At 51.5% G+C, this 25,583-nt stretch overlaps 1 protein-coding gene across 4 annotated transcripts; it reads right to left on the bottom strand.

Moving 5' to 3' along the window:
- Positions 1 to 62: 62 nt before the first annotated feature.
- ENOX2 (ecto-NOX disulfide-thiol exchanger 2) lies at positions 63 to 25,583 on the bottom strand. Of its 4 annotated transcripts, none has more exons than XM_033072163.1 (15): positions 25,546 to 25,583; positions 18,113 to 18,223; positions 16,794 to 16,925; positions 14,973 to 15,128; positions 14,075 to 14,281; positions 12,964 to 13,197; positions 11,935 to 12,147; positions 10,386 to 10,492; positions 8,337 to 8,451; positions 7,836 to 8,017; positions 7,200 to 7,307; positions 6,377 to 6,433; positions 4,305 to 4,413; positions 3,948 to 4,033; positions 63 to 2,490 (listed from the first exon to the last, which is right to left on the bottom strand). In XM_033072163.1, exons 3-15 carry the CDS (start codon positions 16,888 to 16,890, stop codon positions 2,359 to 2,361), a joined length of 1,803 nt encoding a protein of 600 aa, XP_032928054.1. In that variant the 5' UTR covers positions 16,891 to 16,925; positions 18,113 to 18,223; positions 25,546 to 25,583; the 3' UTR covers positions 63 to 2,358. The 4 variants fall into 4 exon arrangements, with proteins under 4 accessions (XP_032928054.1, XP_032928055.1, XP_032928053.1 ...); XM_033072164.1 differs by having other exon boundaries at positions 18,113 to 18,224; positions 25,552 to 25,570; XM_033072162.1 differs by lacking the exon at positions 25,546 to 25,583 and adding an exon at positions 25,154 to 25,250.

Genomic DNA, 25,583 nt, shown 5'->3' with positions numbered 1-25,583 from the left:
GGCTCCTGGCCCATGACCATGGAATGGTTCAGGTTGAAACAAAGAAAGCAGCAGGGTCAAGATTTGCCCATAAAAAATGTTTATTCCTTAAAAATACAGCATTCATCTGCAGCGACACAACTCTTTAGAACATTTTTAAAGGGTTTTTATCTGCTCCCAGTGTAGCAAGTGCTCAGTGTTGGGAGCAGGCAGAGCAACAGCCCAGGTGGGAACAGCCCAGTCCCAAGGGAAGGTCTGTGCCACCCACCCCTGGCTGTCACCTCAGCAGCCCATCTGCAGGATGGATTCCTCCTGGAAGAAACCTCAGCCCCTCTGGAAAGGTCCTGGAAGGGGAAGCAGCAGGACCTGGGGTGCTCTAGCCCTGACTCACTTTCACAGCACTAGCCATTGCTCCACAGCTCCTGGCTCCTGTCCCTCCTGCTGCCCCATGGAACAACCTGCCCAGTCTCTCCAGCAGCCCCAGCCCTCTCAGCCGCCAGGAGGGGGCTCTGGCTGCCCACGGTGCCCCAGCCCCAGCCCACAGCCAGCAAAACCTGGGAGCCAGCGAGTGCTTGTGCTGCAGGAGCTGCCACGCTGGGGAGCCCAGCCCTGTGATCTCACTGATCCCCCTGGCCCCAATGATCCCCCCTGGCTCCACTGGTCCCTGGAGCCTTCCCTGGCTCTGGGCTGCTCCAGCCACAGCTGTTCTCAGGGCTCTGGAGTTGTCCTGGCTCCTGAAGTTTCTCCCCTGATCTTCCCAAGGAGAGCTCTCACTGAGTACACACCAAGGGACCCTGGTTGTGCCCAGAGTGGCACAGGTGCCACAATGCCACCTGGCACAGCAGAGGTGTCTCCTCTGTGACCACCTCAGTGCCCAGGGAGAACTGGTGTCAGTGGCAGCAACAACGAGGAGAAGGAGGAGGAGGAGGATGGTTCATCTGGGCTGGAGGACGAAGGTGCAGGGAGAAATCCAAGGGATCTGGGGAGACCTCAGGGCCTTGGGATGAGGGGGGAAGGGAGCAGGAGCACAGGGGGTGCTCTCCTCTACCCCTCCCACTGCAGGGAATGGGGAGGGAAGAAACGGAGCCAGCAGGTCAAGACCTGGCTCCAAGCCTGGTGTCACCAGTGGAATTTTGGATGAGGAATTGGTTCACACAACACCAGGTGTCTGTGGCAGGCACACAGAAAACCCCAGAAACGTCCCTGTACTCACCTGGGCACCACCCTGGCATGGCACAGGGTGGAAAAGCACCTGGCAGGATGGCACCAGCGTTGGGGAATGTCACACATTGGGGAAATGCCTGAGAACAGGAACACAGGAACTGGGGCCTCTCCCCCAAAGATGAGGGGGGATCAGTAGCCCAAGTGAAGGGCACCAACACCTGGGGCATGGGGAGCAAACAGGAGGGGTTGGAACTGGGACAGCTGTGCTCGGAACATCTGGGATGTGCAGAACAGGAACACTGAGCTCTGCAGGTGACACCAGGTTGGGAATGGGGGATGCTGTGGGCAGGATGCAGAGGGCTCTGGGCAGGCTGCTGGGAAGGGCTGAGCTGTGCCACCTTGCACCTCTGCACAGCTGGGCAGGAGCCTGGCATGCACTGGGAACGTGAGCAACAGTGCTGGCAAGGTGCAGGAGCAGAGGAGTCTGTGCTGCTTCAGCTTGGGCTCCAAAGCAAAGTGGGGGGAGGAACTGGGTGGTAAAAATCACCAAAAGCCAGGTTGATATAGCTCTGCTCCATCCACACCCCCAGAAAATGGAACACTTTTCCTATTAAAAGATTCTGTACAAACTGACCCAGAGCACGAGTGGCACTGTCAGAATCTCCCTCTGCCCCCACCTCAGCTTAACTGCAGAGAAAACAGCACAAAAAAAACCCCAATTCCTTGGCTCAGAGGCCCCTGAGCCATCTAAATCTTCTGTTTAAACATACCTTGGTTTTCACTCATAGAAATATCTAAAAAATGCCTCTTTTTTTTCCCCTTTTGGTGACCTAGAAACCAGAAGATGAGAAGATGCCCCTTTGTTGTTGCTTCAGGACAGTCTGTGGCTGCTCCTAGCAGAAAGAAGGTTGAAGAGGAATTTGGGCACACAAGCACATACAACATTGGCAGAACACAGAGTCTACACACTGTGCATCAAAGGGTCAGGCAAGAGCTTTTTTCCCCCAAATATATTGAACAGCACCTGCCCATTAACAAATAACTGATCAAAGGAGCTGCAGAACTTGGAGGTTCTTCCAGTGGTGCTCTGGACTTGGTTTCACTTTTACTTTGTCCCCGGAGGCTGTGGTGTGAGGGAATCATCAGAACACAGGGAGGAGCATCCCAGGTTTTCTCAGCATCCACATCCCACTGCTTCCAGAGTGAAGTCAGGGCTCAAGTCATTTTCAACCCGTCAAAGCCACAAAACTTCCACCTCTTCTCCAGGCTGGCCCCAACCCCGCTGAGCTCCTGGCGGAACGTGTTCTGCAGCCTTGTCATGAGAACTTCCACCTCAGCAGTGCAGATCTGGGGACACAGAAAACAGGACTGGAGTGAACATCTGGAGACACAAACAGGACTGGAGTGAAGATCTGGGGACACAAACAGGACTGGAGTGAAGATCTGGGGACACAAACAGGACTGGAGTGAAGATCTGGGGGCACAAACAGGACTGGAGTGAAGATCTGGGGACACATAGAAAACAGAACTGGGAGTGAAGATGGAAGCTCTGATGTGATGATTCAAACTCCAACAGTGACAAGGCTGAAGCTCATCCAGGCTTTCCCTGAACTCCTGGGGATGATGCTGAGACAGCAGGAGCTGTGTCCAACAGAGCCAAGAGTCAAGACTGGGGTTGCACCACTGAGAAGAAGGAGCCTGAGGTGAGCCCAAGGTCCTCAGGGTTACAGGCAACTTCTGAAAGGTTCTTCCATGGTTCCAAACCACCTCAGAATCTTAACTTTTGTGCTCTCTGCTGACCTTGGCAAGAATGACAAACAGGGAACAGGGAAAGATTCTCCTTCCTTTCCTGCTGACAGCTTCAAGAAACCAGGGTGTACTTCCAAGTACTCCCCCTCCTCCTGCTTCACCTCAGGCCCAAAGATCTGCTCAGGGTTAAAAATAACATCCCAAACTAATCTGAGGTCCTGCAAGAGTCAAGGAGGAGACAGAAGAGCTCAGAAGGAGCACAGAGGCCAGCAGGAATAGCTCTAGGTGTGACTGAACATGAGGATAGGTTAAAGCACAGCACAGGTTAAAGGCTGGGCTCTGCACAGGGGCTCTCCCAAGCAGAAGCTTCCAGGAGCCCTTCTCTGCACTGTGGATAGCAAAGAGGAAGTTCCAGAAGGCGGCTGAATGCTATGGTGGCAGTTTTATAGGCGCTCCAAACTAAAATAAAGACAGCTGGTGGCCCCACAGACAAATTCCAAGCTAGAATGAGGAGATAACATTCTTAACTCTGTCTCTATAAGGCTGGAGTGAGCCAGGCCAAGGAGTCACACTTTCTGAGGAAAGGGCAAATTAAACACTCAGTTATAAACACAAGCAGTTGGGTAAGTTCCAATCCCAAGATAGGATTCCCATGCCTCTGGGGCCTCCCAGAGTCCCTGGGGCTCTTTAAGGAAGACAGCTGGAGACCAGGATGGAGGAGAATGAGATGAAAGATGAAATTCCTTCCGCCATCCAGGAGCCTTTGCACAGCAGTCACTCCCACTGACTCCCAAAAGGAGCACAAAGGCAGTGGGAGCACCTGGGGACGTGGTGAGTGGTGGAGACCCCAAAGCTGAGCTGCTCTGGGCAACCTGGGACAGTGGCATGTGTCCCCGCCCATGGCAGGGCATGGAACTGGATGGGCTTTGAGTCCTTCCCAACACAAATCATCCAAAAATTCACTCATACCTCATCCTCCACCAGATTTCTGCAGGGAGTGGAGCCCAGGCCTCACTGTCCAGCCCAACCTGTCCCACCCCCTGTCCCACACCCACCTTGCTGTCCAGGCGCTGCAGGTAGGAGCAGATGTACTCAATGCTGGCCCCAAAGGGATGCACGTGGAGAAAGGTTGAAATTATCCCTGAGGACAGGAACAGCACAAAGGTCATTGGCACAAGACAACAGCCAGCTGGAACAGCAGCCCTGTACCCCTGCAGGCAGCCAAGGTGTCACAAGGCCACAGCCTGACCCCAGTAAAGCTCCAGGACTCCCTGGGACAGCCAAACGAGCCAGAGGTGGGCAGGAGCAGTGCCAGGACAACCTGGGATAATCAAAGGAGCCAGAGGTGGGCGGGAGCAGTGCCAGGACTCCCCAGTTCAGGTCTCTGGCATCACCACCGAGCCAGAACTCACCAACCAATAGAACTTCCCGTTCAGATTTCACAGGGCTGTTGCTCAAGCTCTTCTCCACAGGACATTCTTTCTCCTGGTTGCAGGCACAAACTCGGGATGTGCTGCTCTCCTGCAAAACAAACCCACAGGGCATGTTCAGACAATCTGGCACAGCAGGCACTGCCCTGGGCAGGCTCCACAGCAAGTACAGGGGGGCTTCCCTGGATTTCTGAGCCACTGCACCCACCACTGCTCTATCTGCTGCTCATTTTCCAAAACACTCCCAGCAAAGCACAGTTGTGTCCATGGTGCTGGATGTGATCCACCAAGTGAGATGAAAAGGTCACAAAGTTCAGCAGATGCCATCCTGCACCAGCCCTGCTTCCTGACATGACATCTTTATGCCTTGCTTTAAACAACAAAATACAAACCAGACTGTGGCCTTGCCATGACTTTGAGGTTTGTTTTCCAAATGCCCAAACTGACAAACGGGATTAACCAAGTGCCATGGGGCTGCACAGGGCTTAGGATCAGACTGTCCTGACTTGACTTGGTGGTACTGAATTAAAACAGAATTTGGCATACAGTAATTTCACGAATACAAGCCACAGCAATTTGACAAAAATTTTGGTGGAAACCCGGAAGTGCGGCTAATAGTCGGGTGCGGCTAATATATTAATAATTTTCTGACATTTACAACCCCAGACGTGCCAGCCAGAGTGCCAAGCCAAGCACCGGCCAGTAAAAGCCGGCATTTCGCAATTGTTACAGTGTTACCGTGTTGCCCTGGCTCCCTGCAGGCAGCACGGGGGGCGGGGAGAGAGTCGGGAGAGCTCTCTTTCCTCCTCTGCTGCAGCCCAGGGGAGGAGGAAGGGGGGGGGGGGGGGGGGGGGGGGGGGGCGCTGCCATTGCCGCGGTCCGGGGAGGACGCGGGGGGGCCGCGCCGCCATTGCCGCGGCCCGGGGAGCCGACGGGGGGGAAGCGCCGCCATTGCCGCGGCCCGGGGAGGACGCGGGGGGGCCGCGCCGCCATTGCCGCGGCCCGGGGAGCCGACGGGGGGGAAGCGCCGCCATTGCCGCGGCTCGGGGAGGACGCGGGGGGGCCGCGCCGCCATTGCCGCGGCCCGGGGAGCCGACGGGGGGGGGCGCCGCCATTGCCGCGGCTCCGGGAGCCGACGGGAGCCCTGCGCAGCCATTGCCGCGGCCCGGGGGGGGGCGGGAAGTGCGCGCCGCCATTGCCGCGGCTCGGGGAGGAGGCGGGGTGCTTTGTCCCCACCCGCCGCCGCTGCCGTAGGAGCAGGGGAAGCTCCGTCCCTGCCTGCCACCGCGGGGCAGCGCCGACCCGGGGTGACCGAGCCCAGGGGCAGCGGCGGCCGGCCCCGAGCGGCAGCACCGGGCTGGGCCACCTGGCCCCGTCAGCGGCCCCTAGCGGGCCGAGCCTGCACAGCCTTAGCTCAGTCAGTAAACCCCGCCCTCCCGCGGTTCTGTTACTAATTGCACGCGGGTCCTCGCTGCGAACGACAGAGCGGCTTATATTCGTGTGCGGCTTATCTATGGACAAAAACCGAAATATTTGCCAACACCCAGAGATGCGGCTTATACTCAGTGCGGCTTGTATTCGTGAATTTACTGTAATTTATTATCCCTGACATAAATACAACAATGCAAAGATGGTGGCTGCACTAAAAGCAGAACTTGCTTTAATTCCTTGGTTTTATGTGGAATTCCAGAGGCCTGGGAGCTGTGGACAGCTATAATTGGGAACAGCTTCCAGTGAGCAGTGGGATGGCCTGGAGGGAGGCCAGTGACGAAAACAGAACTGAATGGTCCCCTGGGTTTGCTCAAATTCTTACAGTACAGCAGCTTCTCAGCTCACAGGGCTGAGCTTCCACATTTAATTCCAGAGGAGAAAGAGGAGCTCTGCCCTGTGAAAGCTGATGCAGGGACTGCAGCCCAGCAGCTGCACTGCAAACCCAGAGCCTGCCTTCTGGAGATCCCAGGATCATGGCATGGGCTGGGCTGGGAGGGACCCCAAAGCCCACCCTGTTTTGGGGACACCTTCCACTACCCCAGAGCAGCAGCTCTTGGACTTACATTCCCTTGGCAGTCAGCTACATCTACCTCCTTGTCCTCTTCATCTGCCATGCTCTGCTATATATGGGCAAAGAAAGGAGAGATTACTGATGATAATCTGTTATTTTTGTTTTGAAGCTCCTGCTCTGATGATTACTGGAATACACAAAACCATTTTTAGTTAGTAAAAACTAAACTATTACTTTCATTATCTTCCCCAGCTCATGGCACAAAAGAGTGGGACTAAAGATGGAAAATGAGATAAACCCAGTACCTGGTTCTGTGGGCCAAGGGGGAATGCTGCCTCATGCTCCTTGTATAATTGTATCTGTGCTACAGGGGAAAGGAGCAGGGAAGTATGGAGTCATGCCCTGATCCACAACCAAATCAGAGTGGATCAAACCTGAGAAGCAGTACTACGGATTTCTGTTTGGAATAAACCCAGCAAGAATAAAAATATTGAAACACTCACAAAAACTTCCAGTTCCAAAGTGTTTCATGGAGGATAGATCAAAATGTGCTCCTAAACCACAGTTGTAAATACCAATGTCTGATAACTGAGACTTTTTTTTTAACTTCTAAAAGCTCAGGCTGCAGAAAAACCCGTTCCAGCTGTGAAACTCTGTTCAGTGACAGTCCTAATTCATTTTACAACCACTGAGATTGCCTCACAGGCACATGAAGCAACTGCAGGTCCATTCCTGACTGATATCCTGCAATTTAATAGGGAATTTCTCCTCACTTTCCAAGGACAACTGCTCCAAACCAGGGTTGGGCATTCTCACCAGGAGTCCTTCAGCACAAAATCCAAGGACTGCACAAGGAAAACCTGCATGGTACATACCTGCTCCTTCAGGTTTTCTAGCAACGTTTCTACTTTCAGTTTGTCTTCTTTCACTTTTTCCAACTCAGCTTCTCTCTTTTTGTACTCCTCTTGGACTTTCAAAAGATGCTGGAAGAGAAAAGAAACTCTTAACCTGCCTTCCACCTTCTTAACCTGCCTTCCACCAACTGTTGTTCATAAAACTTAGATTCTGAGTTTTTCCATGAAGACCAGACAGATCACATCCAGAACTGTTACAAGATGAATTATAAAATAAGAAGGATCCACAGTGTACCTTAGAAACACCTTTCCCTATTAGCATAGAAAAAAGCCCAGTTGTGTAAACACGGGGCAGTAATTCCACCCCCAAGGGATGGGATTTCCCATTTCCTTCTCAGTTGGTTCTGGACAGACTTGGCACTTTGGAAATCACAGTAGAGAGTACACAAGGAATCCATTAACTGTGGATTGCTTCATCAGCTCATATATAATCCCTGGTATCAATATTTGCTCTGGGGGTTCTTTTAACAACTCTGGACATACCAAAATTGCTCCCCCCTGCCAGTATGGATCCTGCTAAAACCCAGACTGTTTTCCCACATGCTTCTGCCACCCATCCCAGCCTCTTTCCCCAGCTGTGGAAAATTCCAGGCCCACCTTCTGCATGCCCTGCAGAGCCTGCTGGAGGAGCTTCATCTGCTGCTCCTTGGTGGTGTCCTCGTCCCTGGAGGCCTTGCCCTGCTCCTGCTTGAGCAGCTCCACCTCGTTGCGGTAGGCGTCCAGCTGCCAGCGCAGGCTGTCGTTCTCCTCCTTCAGCGCCTCCACCTGTGACACCAGCGCTGGGGACAGCACAGCCATCACACAGACAGCAAAACCTCCTGGCTGCCCTCCTCACCCTGCACAGGGCTCAGAAGCTTGGGTTACAAACCCTGAGCACCCCAAGGAACGGCTCCTGCTGTTTGGGATATCGCAGGCTGGAGGTATCCAGCCTGGAGAGGAGAAAGCTCCAGGGAGAGCTCAAAGCCTCAAGGGGCTCAGGAGAGCTGGGGAGGGACTGGGGACAAGGAATGGAGTGTGACAGGACACAGGAATGGCTTCCAGTGCCAGAGAGAAACCGCTGAAGAGAAGCACATTATGAGCTGTAAAAAGGGATTTTACCTGACTCTTCTGTTTCTTTCATCTCTGATGGATCCTCTATTTCTTCATCAGACATTTCCATCTCCTCCTCCCTCCGAATGCCCATCAGCTCATCATTGTGGATGTTACGGATCTCCTGGGGTTCAGAAAGAAGAGGGGGTTTCAGTACACATTTCAAGGAACAGGTTGGCTGGATGAAAAGTTCCTGAAAGGTAGATCTGCAAAACACAACTCCAGGACATGATTTCAAAACTGGCACAGATTATTAGATCAAGGGCAATATCCAGCACAAGTCACTCTGGGATTACTGACTCTTCCATCTCCCTTGTGCTCTTGTGATGAGGCAGCTCAGCCTTGCTGTGCAAACCACGAGGAACTAGAGTTAGCCCTAATTCTCTGGAGTCAGAAGTCCCAACCTGAGCTGGGACAGAGCAAACCAAGCTACAACTGCACCCCTGCATGTACAGGGACCTCCTCAAGGTTACCCCAAAAGGCTGAGACACCCTTTAGCCAGCATCTGATATCTACAATGAGTTAAGAGCCATTTTAAATTGCAACTAAAGATGTACTGTATACTACCAGCATTTTTATAAATATGTAAGTATCTGCCAAAATCTGCATCTTGTGGCTTCCACCTTCCTTTAAGCTGGGGGAGAGCAGCAGCTGAAGTACTCCTGGAAGAGGCTCACCAGTGGTCTCACAGCCTCTTCCCACTGGAGAACTTACCTTGGAACAAAAGCCAGCTCCAGCTGGAGAGAGAGCTCCCACCCCAGGTACAGGCAGCCATCAGAAGGCAGGCAAGAACAGGAGCCCTGGGAACTGGGCTCAGAGGGAATCTCAATCAGATTGCACAGGTGCAAAAGAACCTTGGCTCCTGTTTCAGCTGCCACAAAGGTTTGACTCAGTGGGATCTGGCCAGTCCCATAGGTTTAGTGTCATGGGGAAATCACAGCTGGAGACTTCCCAGGACAACATGGGCATTTGGAGTGTTTCAGGATGGAGGAAGATCAGACTCTGTTGGTACCAGCAGGGCCCTGGCTGGGCAGGATCCAGAGCTCTCCCAGGCTGCAGCTCTACAGGGGAGTGGCCTGGACACCCCAATCCATGGGGATCACAGATAAGCTTTGCCAAGATTCTCTCTGGATGTTAAATAATCTTAAAGGTGAATGCCAGCTCCTGGCTCTGCTGGGACAGACTTGCTGTCCAAATCTGTAGTAAGGAACTCAATACCCCAAACCCAGAAGCACAGGAAGATTTATACCAGGGGTAAGGAATGAGAGCCAAAGGGACCAGGACAGGGTGGAGGAGCGGGATCAAATCTCCTGAGACCCAACAAGACCTAATGCCAGGCCCTGCATCCCCAGGGTGGCAGCTGAGATCTCATCACAGCCCAGGACAGACATCCCCCCACCCATGCCCTGCCAGCAGGCACCCTTTCTTTACCTTAGCTTCCTCATTTCTGCCATCCTGCCTGACTCCCTTAGCTAGTTTTATCAAATCTTACTGGACTAAGAACCGTTCTTCCTCCTGCAGGAAGAGCAGTGGGAATAACAAGCCTTCTTCCACCAGCTCCTTCCTGATCACCACCTTTAAACCACACATTTCATCATGTCACTCCATGGATAAACACACAAACGCGAGAGCATCCTCCCCCAGGCTTTCTATGTTCATCTGCAATTATATCCACCTCAAGATGGAAATATCACATAAAAATGTGATAAAGATTCTGATGACACTTACAGCTTGTTGGTTTTTTTTTTTAACATCTGTCTAGAAATCCTTTTTGCTTTAATATTAAAACCAGCAGAAAAATCAACATTTATAATCAATATTATGACTATTACTGTATACAGCTTCCATCAGCAGACAGGTCTTGATGTGTTGCTGCTGGTGACACAAATACCAAGAGAAAATGGATTACCTGTAGCACAAGAGCCTCCTGAGTGATCCCCACCTCCCACTGTGAAGGAAGGTGCTGTTATCCACACGAGCATCGTGCAAACTCAACATCAACACCCTGACAAGCAAGAGACCGTGCTGGAGGATCTAACACAAGAAAAGATTACCAACCTCTGCTTGTTTGCACCACACGCTGATGTTCTTACGCTGAGCTTTCGTGAAATGGTCCCAAGCCTTTTGTTTGGAGGCAGAATGGTACACGGCCACTATCTGCTCGACTGGAGTGGCAAATCAGCAGCAAATCAGGCCCGAATAGCATCCAGAGAGGGCGAACAAGAGGAGTAAAGGAGTAAAAAAGTGCAATCAGGCAGGTGGTTTGGTTCCCCTTTTCTCCTAACACTGCACTGTGCTGAACCTATGCTCAGGGAAGGGGCCCAGGGTCTGCAGAGAGCCCCATGGGTTTCACCAGGCCAGTGCCAAAGGCTCACAGAGCAACAACCAGCTGGGGCATGGGCTCTGCTCTCAGCTGGGAAAAAGGCAGGACACGTGCAAAAAAGGCAGCACAGGTGCTGAAAAACATCCAAATAGGCTGTGTGAGGCTGGCTGGAGTGTGAGCTCAGAGGGGCAGGACTCACTTCTGAAATGGGGTGATCAGCTACAACATTTGGACAGTGCCTGTATGAGCTACAGCAACAGGAGCAGGCTCAAAGCAAAAGGCACCAGCCAGCAGTTTTTCTTGGTCCTGGGATTTATTCCTTCTGCTTCTCTAGAAAATTCAGAGGATTGGGAACACACAAAGTGCTTCTCCTTGGCTGAGAGCTCACCCACAGCACAAAGCACATCCACTTGATTTTTTCCATGCTTGTGATGGAGCACCCATAATAAACACATCTCCCTGCTCCTCAGACTATCCTGTGAGTGGCTGAGATATCAGTCCTGGTTTTAGGGAGTGGAGTTACACACTAGCCTCTATTACTACTTACTCTGCAGTGCTCACTGTATGTCCCTCTGGACCGTGCGCCTGTAGTTTTTACCATTAACAGAATTCAAAGAAAAAGAACAACTTAAAAAATCAAGTAACAGCTAAAAATATTAGATACAAAACCAGTTCAGAATGTTCAAAGGCCAGGCAAGGGGCTCAGAGAGAATTAGTACAATTGTGGAGAAGGTACTTGTAACGAAGTAAAAATATTCCAATTTACTACAGCAAGGATGTGTATGAGGCAATGAAGGTCTGAGGAGCTGTTACAAATCACATCCTGGAATTAATACAGTCCATGCCTCTTCCTTGATTTCCTGGTTTCCTAAAGTACTGGGGTTTGAAAGACCCAGGGTCTGCACCAGGGTGTTGGCAGCACTCTGTTGCTCCTACCTTTGGCGACCAAATCCTGCACACTTCGCCGAGGCACCAGATTCCCAGGAACTTACCTTGGCTGTGCACAGGAGGGGTTCAAAAGAGGACAGAACTAATAACATGGTAATTAAGAGGAAAGAAATTCAGAATTCATCCTCTCCTCCCCCCCTCCAGATGTGGACTCTTACTCCAGTAAAAAGAACCACAAGGGATTTTTGCCAGTGCCATGTGATTCCAAAAAAGCAGCACAGAAGTGACTGCAACTCCTTTTCCCAGAGCCCTTTTAGGGGGGCCTCTCCAGACTCTGGAAATTAAGAACCTTCCCTACAGCAGACAACCAACATCCAGCATGGAGACACTACTCACACTGCACCAGGATCCCTGAGAGAGCCAGCTTGAACTTCTCTTTAGCCTCTTCCATCTCCTTCTCGTGAGCTGCCTTCTCGTTGACCAGCCTGCGGATGTGGCTGTTGGCTGACTGGATCATGGAGTAGAAGTTGTTGGCAGTTCTCCTGTTCACTTCCCCACGTTCTATCCAGGTCAGCAAGGTCTGGATGGCTTCTGAGAACTTGGTGTCATCTGCAGCAAGAAAGGACAACTTTACACCACAGCTCTGGGCAGTTTTCAGGTCCTTTCCCTGGAGCTGAGCTGTTCCTTCAAAGGTCAGCATCCTTCAGAGGACTCATCACAACTCCTGGAAGCAGGGATGGATCTGAACACGTGGCTGTATAAAAGAAGGCAAATCCAGCACCAAGATGATGGAGAGAATCACCTGCTGAGGTGCAGCAAGAGGAGGAACAAGCACTAGAAACTCACTGGAAAACTTCACATCTACTGAGATGGACCTTCTGTGAAAGGAAATAACCTCCAGCTCCAAAATCATCAGGTCACACATGAATCTCAGGCTTCCAAGAAGGTCTTACATTAGTCCTTTCAATCTTAACCAAAACTATCTGGAAGAAACTTGTACCCCCATTCAGAGGTTTTCTCCCTAAATTTACCCTAAACCACGACACCCCTGGAGAACACTCACGGCTGAGGGAGCTGGGGTTGTTTATCCTGGAGAAAAGGAAGCTCAGGGTGACCTTATCACTCTCTCCAGCTCCCTGAAAGGTGGCTGTGCTCAGCTGAGGTTGGGTTCCTCCAGGCAGCACTGACAGAACCAGAGGACACGGCCTCAATTAGGAAAAAGTTTTTAATGGAAAGAATGATAAAGTACTGGAATGGTCTGCCTGGGGAGGTGGTGGATGTGTTTAAAAAAGCCTGGATGTGGCACTCAGTGCCATGGTCTAGCAAGGTGTTGGGCTGGGTTGAACTCGATCTTGAGGCTCTCTTCCAACCCGGTGATTCTGTGAATTCCGTGAACCCGGAGCTGTGCTGCCCATCCCCTGTCACCTTTGAGCTTCTCGGCCACCACGCTGCACTCGTGGTCGGAGTAGTGCACGACGGGGGGCGGCGAGGGCGGGCGGAAGCGCTCCTCGGCCAGGCGGCGCCGGTGCCGCTCCTCGCGCGCCAGCATGCGCTGCTTGCACTCCCACTCGTACAGATCATCCCGCGCCTGCGCAAAGTCCACGTGCAGCCTGCCCGTGTCCTTCTTGTCCGTGCTGGAGCCCAGCCGGATGCGGTACCCTGCGGGGAGGGAGGCTGGTCAGTAGGGCACGGGGTTACCTGGGGTTCACAGGCAAAAGGAGCACAGGGTTTGGCCCTGATGGGAACAGGGAAAAAATCCTGCTAAGGAAAGGCCACCAGGCAAATGAAACCCCACAAAGGCACATCAAACAGCCAAATCAAACCCCACTGAGGCAAGGCCACCAGGCAAATAAAACCTCACTAAGGCAAGCCCATTAGGCAAATAAAACCCTTTAGGACACACCAGCCAAATCAAACTCCACTAAGGCAAGACCACCGGGTAAATAAAACTCCACCAAGCCACGCCAACCCACCAAATTAAACCCCACCAAGTCACACCAACCAGCCAAACAAAACCCCACTGAGGCAAGCAAAGCCATCAAATCAAACCCCACCAAGGTAAGCCAACCAGCCAAACAAAACCCCACTGGGTAAGCCAACCAGCCAAATAAAACAGCACTGTGGTAAGCCAACCAGCCAAAGGAAACCCCACTAAGCCAAGCTCACCAGCCAAATAAAACCCCGCCAAGCCCACCAGACAAGTAAGTCCAGCTCACCAGTCAGCAAATCAGGAGCAACAGTCCATTATTTTAGGCATTAGCTACAGAATTAGCTGGACACTTGTCCATATAGGATGGAAATCTTACATGTCTACACCACAGCCCAATGTTTTGTAAATGTTTTCAGGTGACAAAGAATCACTGCCTTTCCTCTCAGGAGCTGGTTTCATACATTTAAGCAGAAATGCAATGGCAGCAGAAGGCAAACTGACACAGCATCAGAGAAACCTGCCCCAATCCTACTGTTCTGCCTATAAATGCAGCACCACAGTTCTGTCCCAGGATTTAAAACTTCCCTGTGAGCCAAGCACACCCACCAGACAGGTAAAGTGCCTTGTCCACCATGAACTCCTCAGCAAAGCGGATGTGGCAGAAGTTCTTCTTGCTCTTGCGGATGGCGATGACCTCCCCACACTGCTCAAACACCTCCATGATGATCTGCTCTGTCCCATTCTCTGGCAGCCCTCCTACAAACACTGTCTTGCAGCCTGGGGGCCTCTCTCTCGTGGCTGGAGGGGGAAGATCTGAGGAGAGAAAGCACAGCAGGTCAGGTTATGGGTTGCGAGCTCACACTTCTTCCATCTGCTCTGCTCTCCTGATGACCACACCTCCCTTGCTTCTCCAAACACACACCTGGCTGTGCCACACTCGCATCTATGGAGTGGATCCACAGCACTGCTGAGGTGCTGCATAAAAATAAGCACATTCACCAGATGTTTCCAAAAATATCTTGGGAGCCTGGAGCCCTCCAAACACTCTCCTGGGTGCAGGAGGTACACTGAGCTGCTGCCAAAGAACACAAGCAGCACCAGGAGCTCCCAACTTTATCATGGAAGATGTTACAAATTACAGCTTAAAAAACTGCCCCAATGTAAATAACACATAAAAAACACACTCAGGGGATTCTCTGTGCTGCAACTGCACACACTCCACACTTGTGTGCTTGAGTTACACCTCACACTACACACAGGAATCAAACCATGAAAACTTCAAATACTCAGCGACTGGAATGGCCTCTCTCCCAGTCCTGATCAATCCAGCAGCTGAAAAGACATTCTGGAAATGGCAAACACTCACTGACAAGAACAGGCTTTTCCTGCTGCTCTGCCACACTCTTGGCAGCAGTGAGTGCCAGGAACGGCCCTTTCCTCACACACGCCTGGGGTTTATATGGACACAGATACAGGCAGAGACAAGGCACAAGCAGACACTCACGTGGGTTGGGGGGAAACAGAGTGCAGCTCTTGCAGTGGATGATCTCCTTCACGGCTGGCATGTCTGGAGGGATGGGAGGTGGCACAATCCCCAGGCCTGGCATCATGGGGTTGATCGGGGGGATTCCAGTCATCATCCCAAGAGCAGGGTCAAAATCTAAATGGGGCAGGGAATAAGGGGCAGAGCCATTCAGTGACTGTGACCCTGACACAAACAGGGAATCTCCCACATGTGGCCATGAAAATCAGAAACATGCCAACATCAAACTTTAGGTCTTAAAATAATGTTTTACAACTATTTCACTGCTCATTGGCACACTCAAGTAACTTTTCTCTGTTAAAATAAATTACTTCCTTCTCTCCTCTGTAGACACTGGCTCCCATCTAGTGTCCAACCCTTCCCAGAGAGGTTTGTCCACAAAAAGACACTTGTGACATAAGGGAATAGTGGAAAAGCTGACCCAGTTTGGGTTATTAAGCAGTTCAGCAGCACATGCAGTTGTGGCACAGGCTTAAGGGCATCAGGAAGGATTTGTACATGGAAAAGGTTGTCAGGCATTGGAGGAGCGGAGTCCCATCCCTGGAGGTGTCCAAGGAATGGCTGAATGCGGCACTCAGTGCTCTAGGCTGCTGACAAGGTGGGGATCAGTCACAGGTTGGACTCAATGATCCTGGAGGTCTTTTCCATCCTAAATGGTTCAGGTATTTAGGGCATCGTCTCACCAAGCAATTCCAAGTGAAGCTCAGAATCTGCCACTTCCTCAGTATTTTGAAACACAGTTACAGCAAAAACACAGATCTGAAGCCAATCCTCTGTCAGCAACCAGCATTTTTGGAGGAAGGGACAAGAAACCTTCCAGTTCCAACTGTGAAACATGGATGTAGGAGTACATGGGAACTGTATCCTTATCCAGGGCATAGCCTTGTGTTGATTTTTCCTGCATGGAAGAACGTCAGCAGGAGAATGACACAGAAACACCAACTCCACAGCAAAGCCAAATGTGAAACAAGGCCTTGTGACAGCAGAGAACTTTCTCTGTTACTGCTGAGAGAGTTGGGGCTGTTCAAACTGGAGAAGGTTGTGTTGTCTGCTAGCAGAGACATTCCCTCCCCAGGTGAGCAGGCAGGTCTCGTGGCAGGGAGACAATCCTCCTTGGTGCAGCAAAGCACTGGGACAGTCAGTTCCACTCAGGACTTTGATGCCCAGCATCCTGCATTGCTGGGAAATCAGGCACAGCTCCTGCAGGAGCTCTTTCATCCAGTACAAGATGACTCAGCCATGCACAACTATCTCACACTGCAAGGTGCTCAATTCTGGAGCAGAATCCCCCATTAACTCCTGCCATATCTGTTTTGCTACTCTGGTGCTTTCCTCTTCATCTTCCTCCCATCCTTCCTTCCCAGTCATTCTAGTTCAGTTTAGAGTACAGTTCCTGGATATCACTGGTTTCCTGACCTCTGTGTGCACACTCCTCCTCCTGCTCCACTGCAGGGTACCTGGGGGTACCTACAATAACTATTACTTTCAGTCACTACAATAACTATTATAACTGCCCACAATAACCATTACTTTCAGTCACTACAATAACTATTATAACTGCCCACAATAACCATTACTTTCAATCACAACAATAACTATTATAATTGCCCACAATAACTATTACTTGCATTAACAAACATGTATTCTCATCACCTCTCAGCTCAGGTCTCTAAATAAACCCCTTGCACCAGGAATGCACATCAAACACAGCTCAGTGTGTATGTGGTGGGTGTCCACCCAAGCCCAGGCTACTTCCCAAGAGCAGGGGGAGTCTCAGCTCACCAGGCAGGAGGGGCTGTCCTGTCATGCCCATGGGAGCCATGCCCAGGTTGTTCATGGCCGTGGCCCAGGCGCTCGGGTCGGACATTGGCAATCCCATCAGAATGGACTCCAGGCTCAGATTTCTGCCACCATCTGTTGAGAGCAACATAAAAGTGATTAAGGGCTTAGAGCAGATCTCAGCTCTGCCCAGAGAGGCTCTGCAGTGTCAGCACCCAAAACCAGAGTTAAACCCACTCTCAGGGAAGAGTCAGCAAAAAAAAAAAACCAACCAGTGCTGTGCCTTTGGAGCAGCTGGGACCTGGCAAACACCTTAAAGCACCTCAGTCATGGTTCATCCACTGCAATTAACAGCTCTAAGGGCCTTGAAGGAGCACTGATTAAAGGTAGGGGGACGCTGATTCCTCCCAAGAAATTTAGGAATGAAGGGCACATCCAGCAGGTACAGACTGTCAGACTGCACTGAGCTGAAGAGGCTGTCCCAGCAGGATCCTCCCACTGCCACTGGAAGTGCTCTGTCAGTTCATCAAAATCATCACCGAACTGTGTTGCAGAGTCCCTGATTCTCCTCCAAGGATTTCTAACTCTCCAGGGAAACAGTTGGACCTTCTCTTCACCCAGCAGCATTTCACCCTCCTTCTGTAGCTGTGGGCTTTGCACATCCCTTTCCTTCTGCCTCAGGTGCAGCCTCATCCTTCCCTCTGCACCTGGAACGTGCCTGGGGAGGTTCCTGGCTCATTCCCACAGACTGTTCTGTCCATGCTGCAACATCCCAGCTCCATGGCACAAGCAGGTCACACTGGTGGGATTGCAGCTTTCAGCCACATATAACCTGCAAAGACATTATTCTGTGCTCCCTTTTTTCCCAATCCTCCATGAGAAACCCTGAAGCTGGCATCTAGGAAGTTTTCCTTGCCAGATTCCTTGATCTGACATTACAATATCACAGAGTTCATTCAACACTTTGTTTTTATGACATGATGTTAAATGTGAATGTCTCCAGTCAATCTGCCTCAGCTGCCTTATCCTGCTTTTAATTATGGTCATGATTTTAATCTTGACATTCTGTTCAATTAGGAAAATAAATCTATAGGGACAAGTATAGAGACTGGCAGAAGGGTTTGAGTTGGAAGGGACATGAAAAACCATCCTGTTCCACCCCTGCCACGGCAGGGACACCTCCCACTGTCCCAGGCTGCTCCAAGCCCAATGTCCAGCCTGGCCTTGGGCACTGCCAGGGATCCAGGTGCAGCCACAGCTTCTCTGGGCACCATGTGCCAAGGCCTGCCCACCCTCCCAGGTACCAGCTGGTGTCAGCTCACCTGGGGGAATGCTGCTCCTCTTCCTCTTCCCCGGGTCACTGCCATCCTCAGCTGGGCTGTCCAGCCCCAGGGACTCAGTGCTGGCAGGGTTAAAGGACAGGTGGCTTAAACCTGAAAGAGAAAATCACTTAGAGCCTTGACTTACACTGGTTTGTGTTCTGTAGTGAGAGAAATGCCCAGTTTGGGCACAAGCAGCACTCCAGGTCCTGAAGGAATCCTGAGTCCTGGCCCCAGCTCTGCCTGATCTGAATGTTACACAATCAAATCTTACCAGCACCAATCCCGCCACCCACACAAATCAAATAGCCTGACAGTGTAAGCCAGGGCTGCATATTCCCTGGCTTGAGCAGCATTTCCAGCCTGGAAACTCGAAGGATAGCATTTTTCCCCATTTCTTCAGTCCAGGAATACATTGTTAAGAGTTACTTAAGTTTCACCATTCAAGAATTCACCTAGAGTGACCTACTACCAAAAAACAAGGCACAACTCAGAACAGCTTCAGAATGAAAAGATGCTGTTGAAGGTTTTTGTTGAAGGAGTGTGCCACACAGCTGCTCCTGGTCATGCCCATGGGAGGGGCTCTGGGATGCACATCCCAAAAAGGGGAGCTCCACACTCCCTCCCACTGCACCCTCCTGTCAGGGAGCTATGGAGAGCAGCTCCATGAGCCTCCTTTTGTCCAGGCTGAACAGATGGGACCTGAACTGACCACTGAGTTCCTCACTCCACCTTCTGTCACAGGGATGCAAGACTGAAGGAGCATTGAAAAATCAAGTTTGATTTATCTTGGCTCAGCAAATTCACCCTAAACAGCCAATACAGGGAAAAAAAATAGAAACAAACAAACAAATCTTTTTTTGTGGATCCATATACAGTGATAAAAATAACCACATTTCTGAAGTGCTCTGTGTTCTCAGGGGAATCAGTAGAACTAGGAGAGCAACAACAATGACAATTATCCCATTCCAGGACACTGATGGGCTGAGGCATTTGTACCAAACCTTCCTCCAGACCCTCTGCAGCATTGTGACTTCTGTTCCAGAGGATTCCACTTCCAATAACTCAATAAACATGGCTGCTGGGTCTGGCTGTAAATAGCCAAGCGGGCACAGGGAGCCTGGAGGGCTCCTGTCCGAGCCACTGAAAGGTGAGATCGCAAGAAGCAGCCAAAAAAACAAGGACTATTCAGCTGGCAACAACAATAGTCACGCCCGGCCATGCAGGATGCCTACAATGCTGTGGCATAAATATTCCAAAGTCAAAATATCATGGAGGTCATGAGGGCTCAGGAAAACAAATCTGAATGCAGCAGGTTAAAAATAGAGAGGTTGTGCACAGGGAAGACAGCAGGAGAAAAGAAAAGGAACGGCTCTAAGCTTACATTGGTGTCATCCAAAAAGATGATAGAAAAGGCAAAATGGAACTTGAACAAGGGTTTTCCCACACTTGGGAATAGGGAAGGACGGAGAGAAGCAGCAGGACAGCTGGACACTGGTGTCACCAGGATGGACAGACACCCTGCTCTGGCTGAAGAGAATGCTGGGCATACACCTGGCACTGAGCAGCACCTGAATGCCAGGGGACACTGCTCCAGCCACTGTTTTCCAGCCCACTGGGGAACACAGGCAGCCACTCACTCCAAGGATTTCCAGCCCCAGTTTGATCTGAGATGCTCCAATGTCCCAATGTACGCCCAGGGCCAGCTGACAGACTGACAGCAGCCAGAAACAAAGCAGCCATCAACTGGAAGGCTCTGGGTGGAAGTACCTGTGTGACTTGGAGCAGAGCTTTGTCCTCAGGGCTCCCCAAAACAGGACCAGCTACCATCCACAGAACCTAACAACAACATAGAGCAAAAACTTCTTGGGAAAGCTTTGCTCTCACTTTAGCAGGATGGAGAAAGAGCAAATGCCCCAGGAGAACATAGGGCAGTATGGAAAGTGGGCCGTGGAAGCTGTAAGAAGGGGACCTTGCTTGCTGCTCTCTTGCAGCACAGTTTGTTCCAAAAATTAAAACAAGCCAGAGAGAAGATTCCCAACACACTCAAGAGTAAGAAAACCCTCATTATGTCAGATTTGCCACCCTACACAGGATAAATGCCACAGACAGTAGCCAACTTTCAGACCTGCCTGCCTCTCCTGTCACCTCAGTGAGCAGCCAGAGCTGCAGCCACACCCCACTGGGTACAGGGAACAGGCTCAGGAGAAAGCTGAAGCCGCAGAAAATCCTCTGTCCTGGGCTCTGAGCAGGATAAAAGCTGACAGGCTCAGCCAGCACAGCCAGGAGGCTCAAACAGGAGCATCTCTCTGTCCTTTGTGCCAACCAGAACGAGGTGTCCTTAGCCATTCCAAGCTGCTCCACTCAGGAGGAAAGGAACCAGCACAGGAGCAAACCACAGGGGTTTGCTGAGATTTCCTGTAGTGAGCCAGCCTGGAAACACCAAAATCAGATTTCTGCATTTCTGGGAAATGCTACACAGAAGGTAAGGGGAGAGAAAATCTGGGTTTCCAGCAAGTGTCAGAGCTGGTGTCAGCACTTCCAGAGCCCAAGTGGCACAGGTACCAGCGTGCCCTTCATCTCCCTGTTCCTACATCCAGGGATTTTCAGAGCAGTTCACCTTTAAGAATGGGACATGAGGCACTGCCATAATGCAGTGACTAAACATTTAAAAATAAAAACTTGGGCTAGAAGATTCCTCAGCAGAAAAACAGATCAGGGAAAGAAGAGGGGCACGCTGAAAGACGAGCAGAAGGTGACTCTGAGCAAAGCCTCTCCCACAGCACAGCAGGTCCTTGTGGGTGGTTTTCCCCTCTGGAAATAGATGCCTGATGGGGAGAGTGCACAGTTTCCCAGTGGCCTGAGCAGCACTGACACTGCACAGCCCCTGTGCCACTGGGCTGGGATCAGTCCAGCTCCGTGCTGGGGCTAAATACGGCTGCAGCTTCCACAGCACAGCTTCAAAAAGGGGCTGGGGAGAGAGCAAAGATCTCAATGTTCCAGGCATCAATCAAAGCAAGTATCCATCCTCACTGGGTCCTCTGCCAGACTGGGACAGGACTTGGTTTCCCAATCCTGCTAACACAGCTGGGCCATTTGCCTTAATGACCAGGGGGAAAAATAAACTCCAAAAACTCCCTGAGGGGAACTGAAAAGCCTGTTTTAAGATAATTCCCATTAGCAAGAGCTGGAAACCCTGGAAATCCCGTGTTCTGTGGGACTGTGCGACACTCCTGGGAGCACTTAGAAACAACACAGCACCCACAGGGCTGCCACCTCAGGCTTTGGGCAAAATGTTCCCTGCTGGGTTCAGAAACATTCAGTTATGTGGTGGCATGAGCTCTGCCACAAGCCTGGCACTGCTCTGGTGCCACAAGTTCCATGTGCAGCCTCACTCTGCCCAGGCACTGGAACAGCTTTCCTGCCACCCAACCAGTTAATAAACAGCAGGAACATAAACCTCTGCCCCAAAACTCAAATGACAACCATTACCAGGTACTCTCACAATGTCACATGCCTAAAAGCCTTTCTGTGACCCACCCAGAAAGCCTTTGCAGGCTGGTGCTTGTATGGTTGTGATTTGGGGTGTCCTGGAATCCTCTCAGCTACTCTGGGTCACACTTTGGGGCGCCCGAGGTCCCTGTGAACCCCTCAGGTGCTCCTCTGAACACATATTAAACTTCTCTTACTGAGCATCAGGGGAACTCCAGAAATGGGCTGACACAGGGTTTACTATAAATACGGATTTACCTTTTGCCAACATTGGCAAATATAGGCAATAAGCAAGGCTCAGTCTGAGCAGGTTGCCTGTGTTTTTAGGAACAAACTGGATTCCAGGATACACTGTGCCATTGATTGCACAGTGAAGGTTTTGAGCCCTCAAGAAATGAACTTGAGAAGACACCAAAGTACATCTGCAGCAATTGATTAGAACACAAGACAAAAGAGACCAACAGGGAAGGGAGACCAGGGGGATACTGAAGCTTTGAAGCTACATTTTGATCCCAATCATTTCCTTTTGGAAACCAATTCCCATGTTCAAAAACTACTGCTGAGCTCGTGCATGTTCCTCTGCCACACTCCTGGTTTAATTATCACTGCTCGAGCTTCCCAACCATCAGTCTGAGCCAGGAGCTGGCCAGGCACGCTGATGAGAGCAGCACAATTCTGACAGTGTCTTCTGTTAACTCCAGATAATCCTGCAGGGCAGCAGGAGCCATGCAGGGAATCCCAGAACCACCCCCGTGTTACCTGCAAACTGCACGAGGAACATGGCAAGATGCTCATCGTAAGGCAGGAGTTCAGCCAGCTCTCCCACTGCTCCCAGCTTGGCTTTGTGTCTGAAAACCCCAGTGCCAGGCTGAGCTCCCTCACCCAGCTCCCAGCACAAGAGGAAAGCTGGGACCCAGTGACAGCAGAACTGCCCCAAGGCAGGCAGGACAGCCCAGGGTGAGAGCCCGGGCTGGCACCCAGCAGCTCCACGTGTCCCCATCCATCTCCTGTGACTGACACCCATAGGCAGATTCCAGGATGAAGGGGAAGCAGGCAGACGAGCAGGTGGGGAGGCAATTAACAGCCAGAGTATCTGAATTTGCCAGGGATTTCATCCATCACTGCTCTAAGCACTGGCACGCAGCTCAGTAAACCCTGTTTGCATGCCCGAGATTAGTGGCCTTTGCACTGGAAGATTAATTCCTGGTAATCCTTGATGGTAAGAGGCATACTGCTCACTTTCCTTCATTCTGGAAGCTTGTATTTGAAAGAAATATATTCATTTCAGGCAGCTAATTATTCTAGCAGGGCTGTGTAAAACCAAGGGACACAAAGAGCCCCTTGCCCTTTGTGCCCGAGAACACAGCAGTCAGGGACACCAACCTGCAGAGTTTTCACAAAAATACAGCCACAGCAGTAAAAATAGGGGAATTTGACCAAGTCCTGTATGAGCTGTGCTCTTCACTCGATGTTATAACCCAAAGCAAAGGAGAAAACTCCTTACCAGCATGTGTGTACACAAATGTGTCACCAGCAGTGACCTCACACAGCCCTCGGTGCTTCCCAACAGCAGAACATGCCGTGCCCATCATGCCAAAGTATTAAATATTCCACGGAACACTTTCAGGATGCTCACAAGGCTCTGCTAAACCACCCTCCCTCTGCACACACATCTAGGAATTCTGACCCTGGCATTTCCAGGGGTGGGCTGCTTGTGATTCAGGGGGTGCAGGGCAGGCAGCTCAGTCCCATCCCTTTCTGTCCTTCCAGACTGCCTCAGCACTCCTGGAGAGCAGCATCCAGCAAATGCCACATTAGAACAATGCTCAACAGCTCCTATTTTCAGAAATATCTTTTCGAAAAGCTAGGAGAAGAAAGTTGATGGGCAAAGGGATGCAGGACTAACTACACAGAGCTACTGGGGAAGAAAAAAGAAAAAAAAAAGAAAAAAAGAGGAGGAAAAAAAGGGGAAGACTCAAACAAAACTCCAGTAGAGCCAGCAGTCAGGATCATCAGAAAATCCCAGGGCAAAAGCTTGGACTGATGGGCAGGAGAGCCTCATGGAAAGCCAGCACCAGCGTGAGGAACTGTTGGCTGAGAGTGGAGCAGCTGGACAGGATGGACATGCTGGAACTGGAAAAATGTCAGCAGAAAAGTTGGGGATTAAGGGAGAAATTTCACACCATCTTTGGAAGGTACACAGAATACTTCCGTGGCAACACCGGATCTTTGCAATGACTGGGTGATTGAACCTCATCTCTGCTACGAGCTCCAAGCACATGACCTTCAACACAGAAACCTGACCTCAGCTCCCACACAGCTTTCAACAACTCAGCTCAAGAGCCTTTTTAATTAGATCCTCAAAATTCCTCAAATAAGCCTTGAAGAAACAGAGAACCCAAGCCCTTGGCTTCCACCACAGGGAGGAGTATGGCTGGAGTGAGAAGGAACACAAGTTGGAGGGACAAACTCCTACTTTGGGTCACCTCCATGTTTTCCACCATCCCACGGCTCTGCTGCAACTTTCCACAGAAAATGATGGAAAAATACAATGGCTAATTAATGTAGCTGCAGGGGAGGTAAGGATGGTGTAGACTAACAAGGAGTACACCCAAGGATTAATGTTTGTGCAACAAACATGAGGCACTAAAGAACAAAAACACCTCCACCCAGCACCACCTGGATGGACTTTACTGGGAACAGCACACAGCACCAAAATAGCAGGAAAATAAAAGAGTAAGAAGCACATAAACTAGAGAAGCTCAATATAAATGCTGAAGGAACCAAATAAATGTATGCATGTGCTTATATGAATTACAGTCCAGGGCTGTGGGAGAGCTGCAGCCCACGGCAGCTGTAGGCTCCAGCACGAGTCCCCAAAGCTCCCCATGCTGCCCACGGACCATCTGCTGTGGCACCAGGGATCCAGCCCAGCCCAGACACACCAGAGAGCCTCGGGAGACAGAGACAGCACAGCCGGGGGCGTGCACCCCGGGGGCGGCTGCTGCCACTTTCACCTCATCCCTTTTGTAACCCGCTGATTTTTGGGGCATCAGGGTAATTTATGTACAGCCAGTTTCTCCTTGTGCCACTCCCACAGGATCATCGGGATTGAGAAAGACCTTCGAGACCATCCAGACCCACCAGCACTGCCACAACAACCCCTAAAACACATCCCCAAGTGCCTCTTAAACACTGTCAGAGACGGTGCCTCCACCCTGACCAATTTATTCCAAGGCTCTGGTGGGGAAACGATTGTTACTAATTCCTAACCTGAACCCACCTTGCCACCACTTGAGGCCATTTCCTCTCACCTGAAGCAAACACGGCACAAAGTCCCGACCCTGGCTGTCCCTCCTGTCAAGGACTTCTGCAGAGCCCCCTTGTCTCCAGCTGAGCCACACCTCTCCCGGGACACTCTCCACCTTTCCTGATGTAATTTCAATGTCCTTTTTGAAGAGACTTCAACTACCACTGAACCCAAACAGCGGCCCAGACGCTTCCCATACGGAATAAACTTTCCCAAACAGCTTCCCCACCACCTGCACGGACCCGGAGCCCTGCGGGTGTCCCCGCCAGCCTTCCCGAAATCCGGACGGCTCCCACGAGGTTCTCCAGGCCCTCCACAAAATTCCCCGGCTGGGAGGAGGCCGCTCCTGCCCAGTGAGCCCCGCTGCGGGCCGGGGAGCGGCCTGGAGGGCAACGGAGAGCGGGGCGGCCCCTCCGCACACCCGGGCCCCGGCACGGGAGCGCTCCGCGGCTGCCGCCCGCTGCAGGCCGGCCCGAGCCGCCGCTCGGCCTCTCCCGCCGGGGTTCCGGGACAGGGCGAGGTCGCTGCGGCCCCGCTCCCTGCAGTCAGGTCCCGGTTCCCCGGTCCCCGCAGTGGGGCCCGCGATGCTTGGGTCCGCGATGCTTGGGTCCGCGATATTCAGGCCCGCACTCACCGCCCGGCCCGGCCCGGCCGCTCCCGCACGCGCCGCCG

This window comes from Catharus ustulatus, chromosome 14 (genome assembly GCF_009819885.2).
Source record: "Catharus ustulatus isolate bCatUst1 chromosome 14, bCatUst1.pri.v2, whole genome shotgun sequence".
In the NCBI taxonomy this organism is placed as follows: domain Eukaryota; kingdom Metazoa; phylum Chordata; class Aves; order Passeriformes; family Turdidae; genus Catharus; species Catharus ustulatus.
This window is presented reverse-complemented; position numbering and strand designations above follow the sequence as displayed.

Bases quoted from the DNA above. Each gene is read 5' to 3' on its own strand.
- ENOX2 (XM_033072160.1), bottom strand. From the start codon at position 16,941: ATGTTGCTCTCAACAGATGGTGGCAGAAATCTGAGCCTGGAGTCCATT. The intron at 13,198-14,074 runs GTGGGTGTGCTT...CCCTCCCCGCAG, and splicing joins CAAGGCACTTTACCTGTCTG to GGTACCGCATCCGGCTGGGC. The intron at 10,493-11,934 runs GTGAGTAGTGTC...TTGCCACTCCAG, and splicing joins CTCAGGGATCCTGGTGCAGT to TCGAGCAGATAGTGGCCGTG.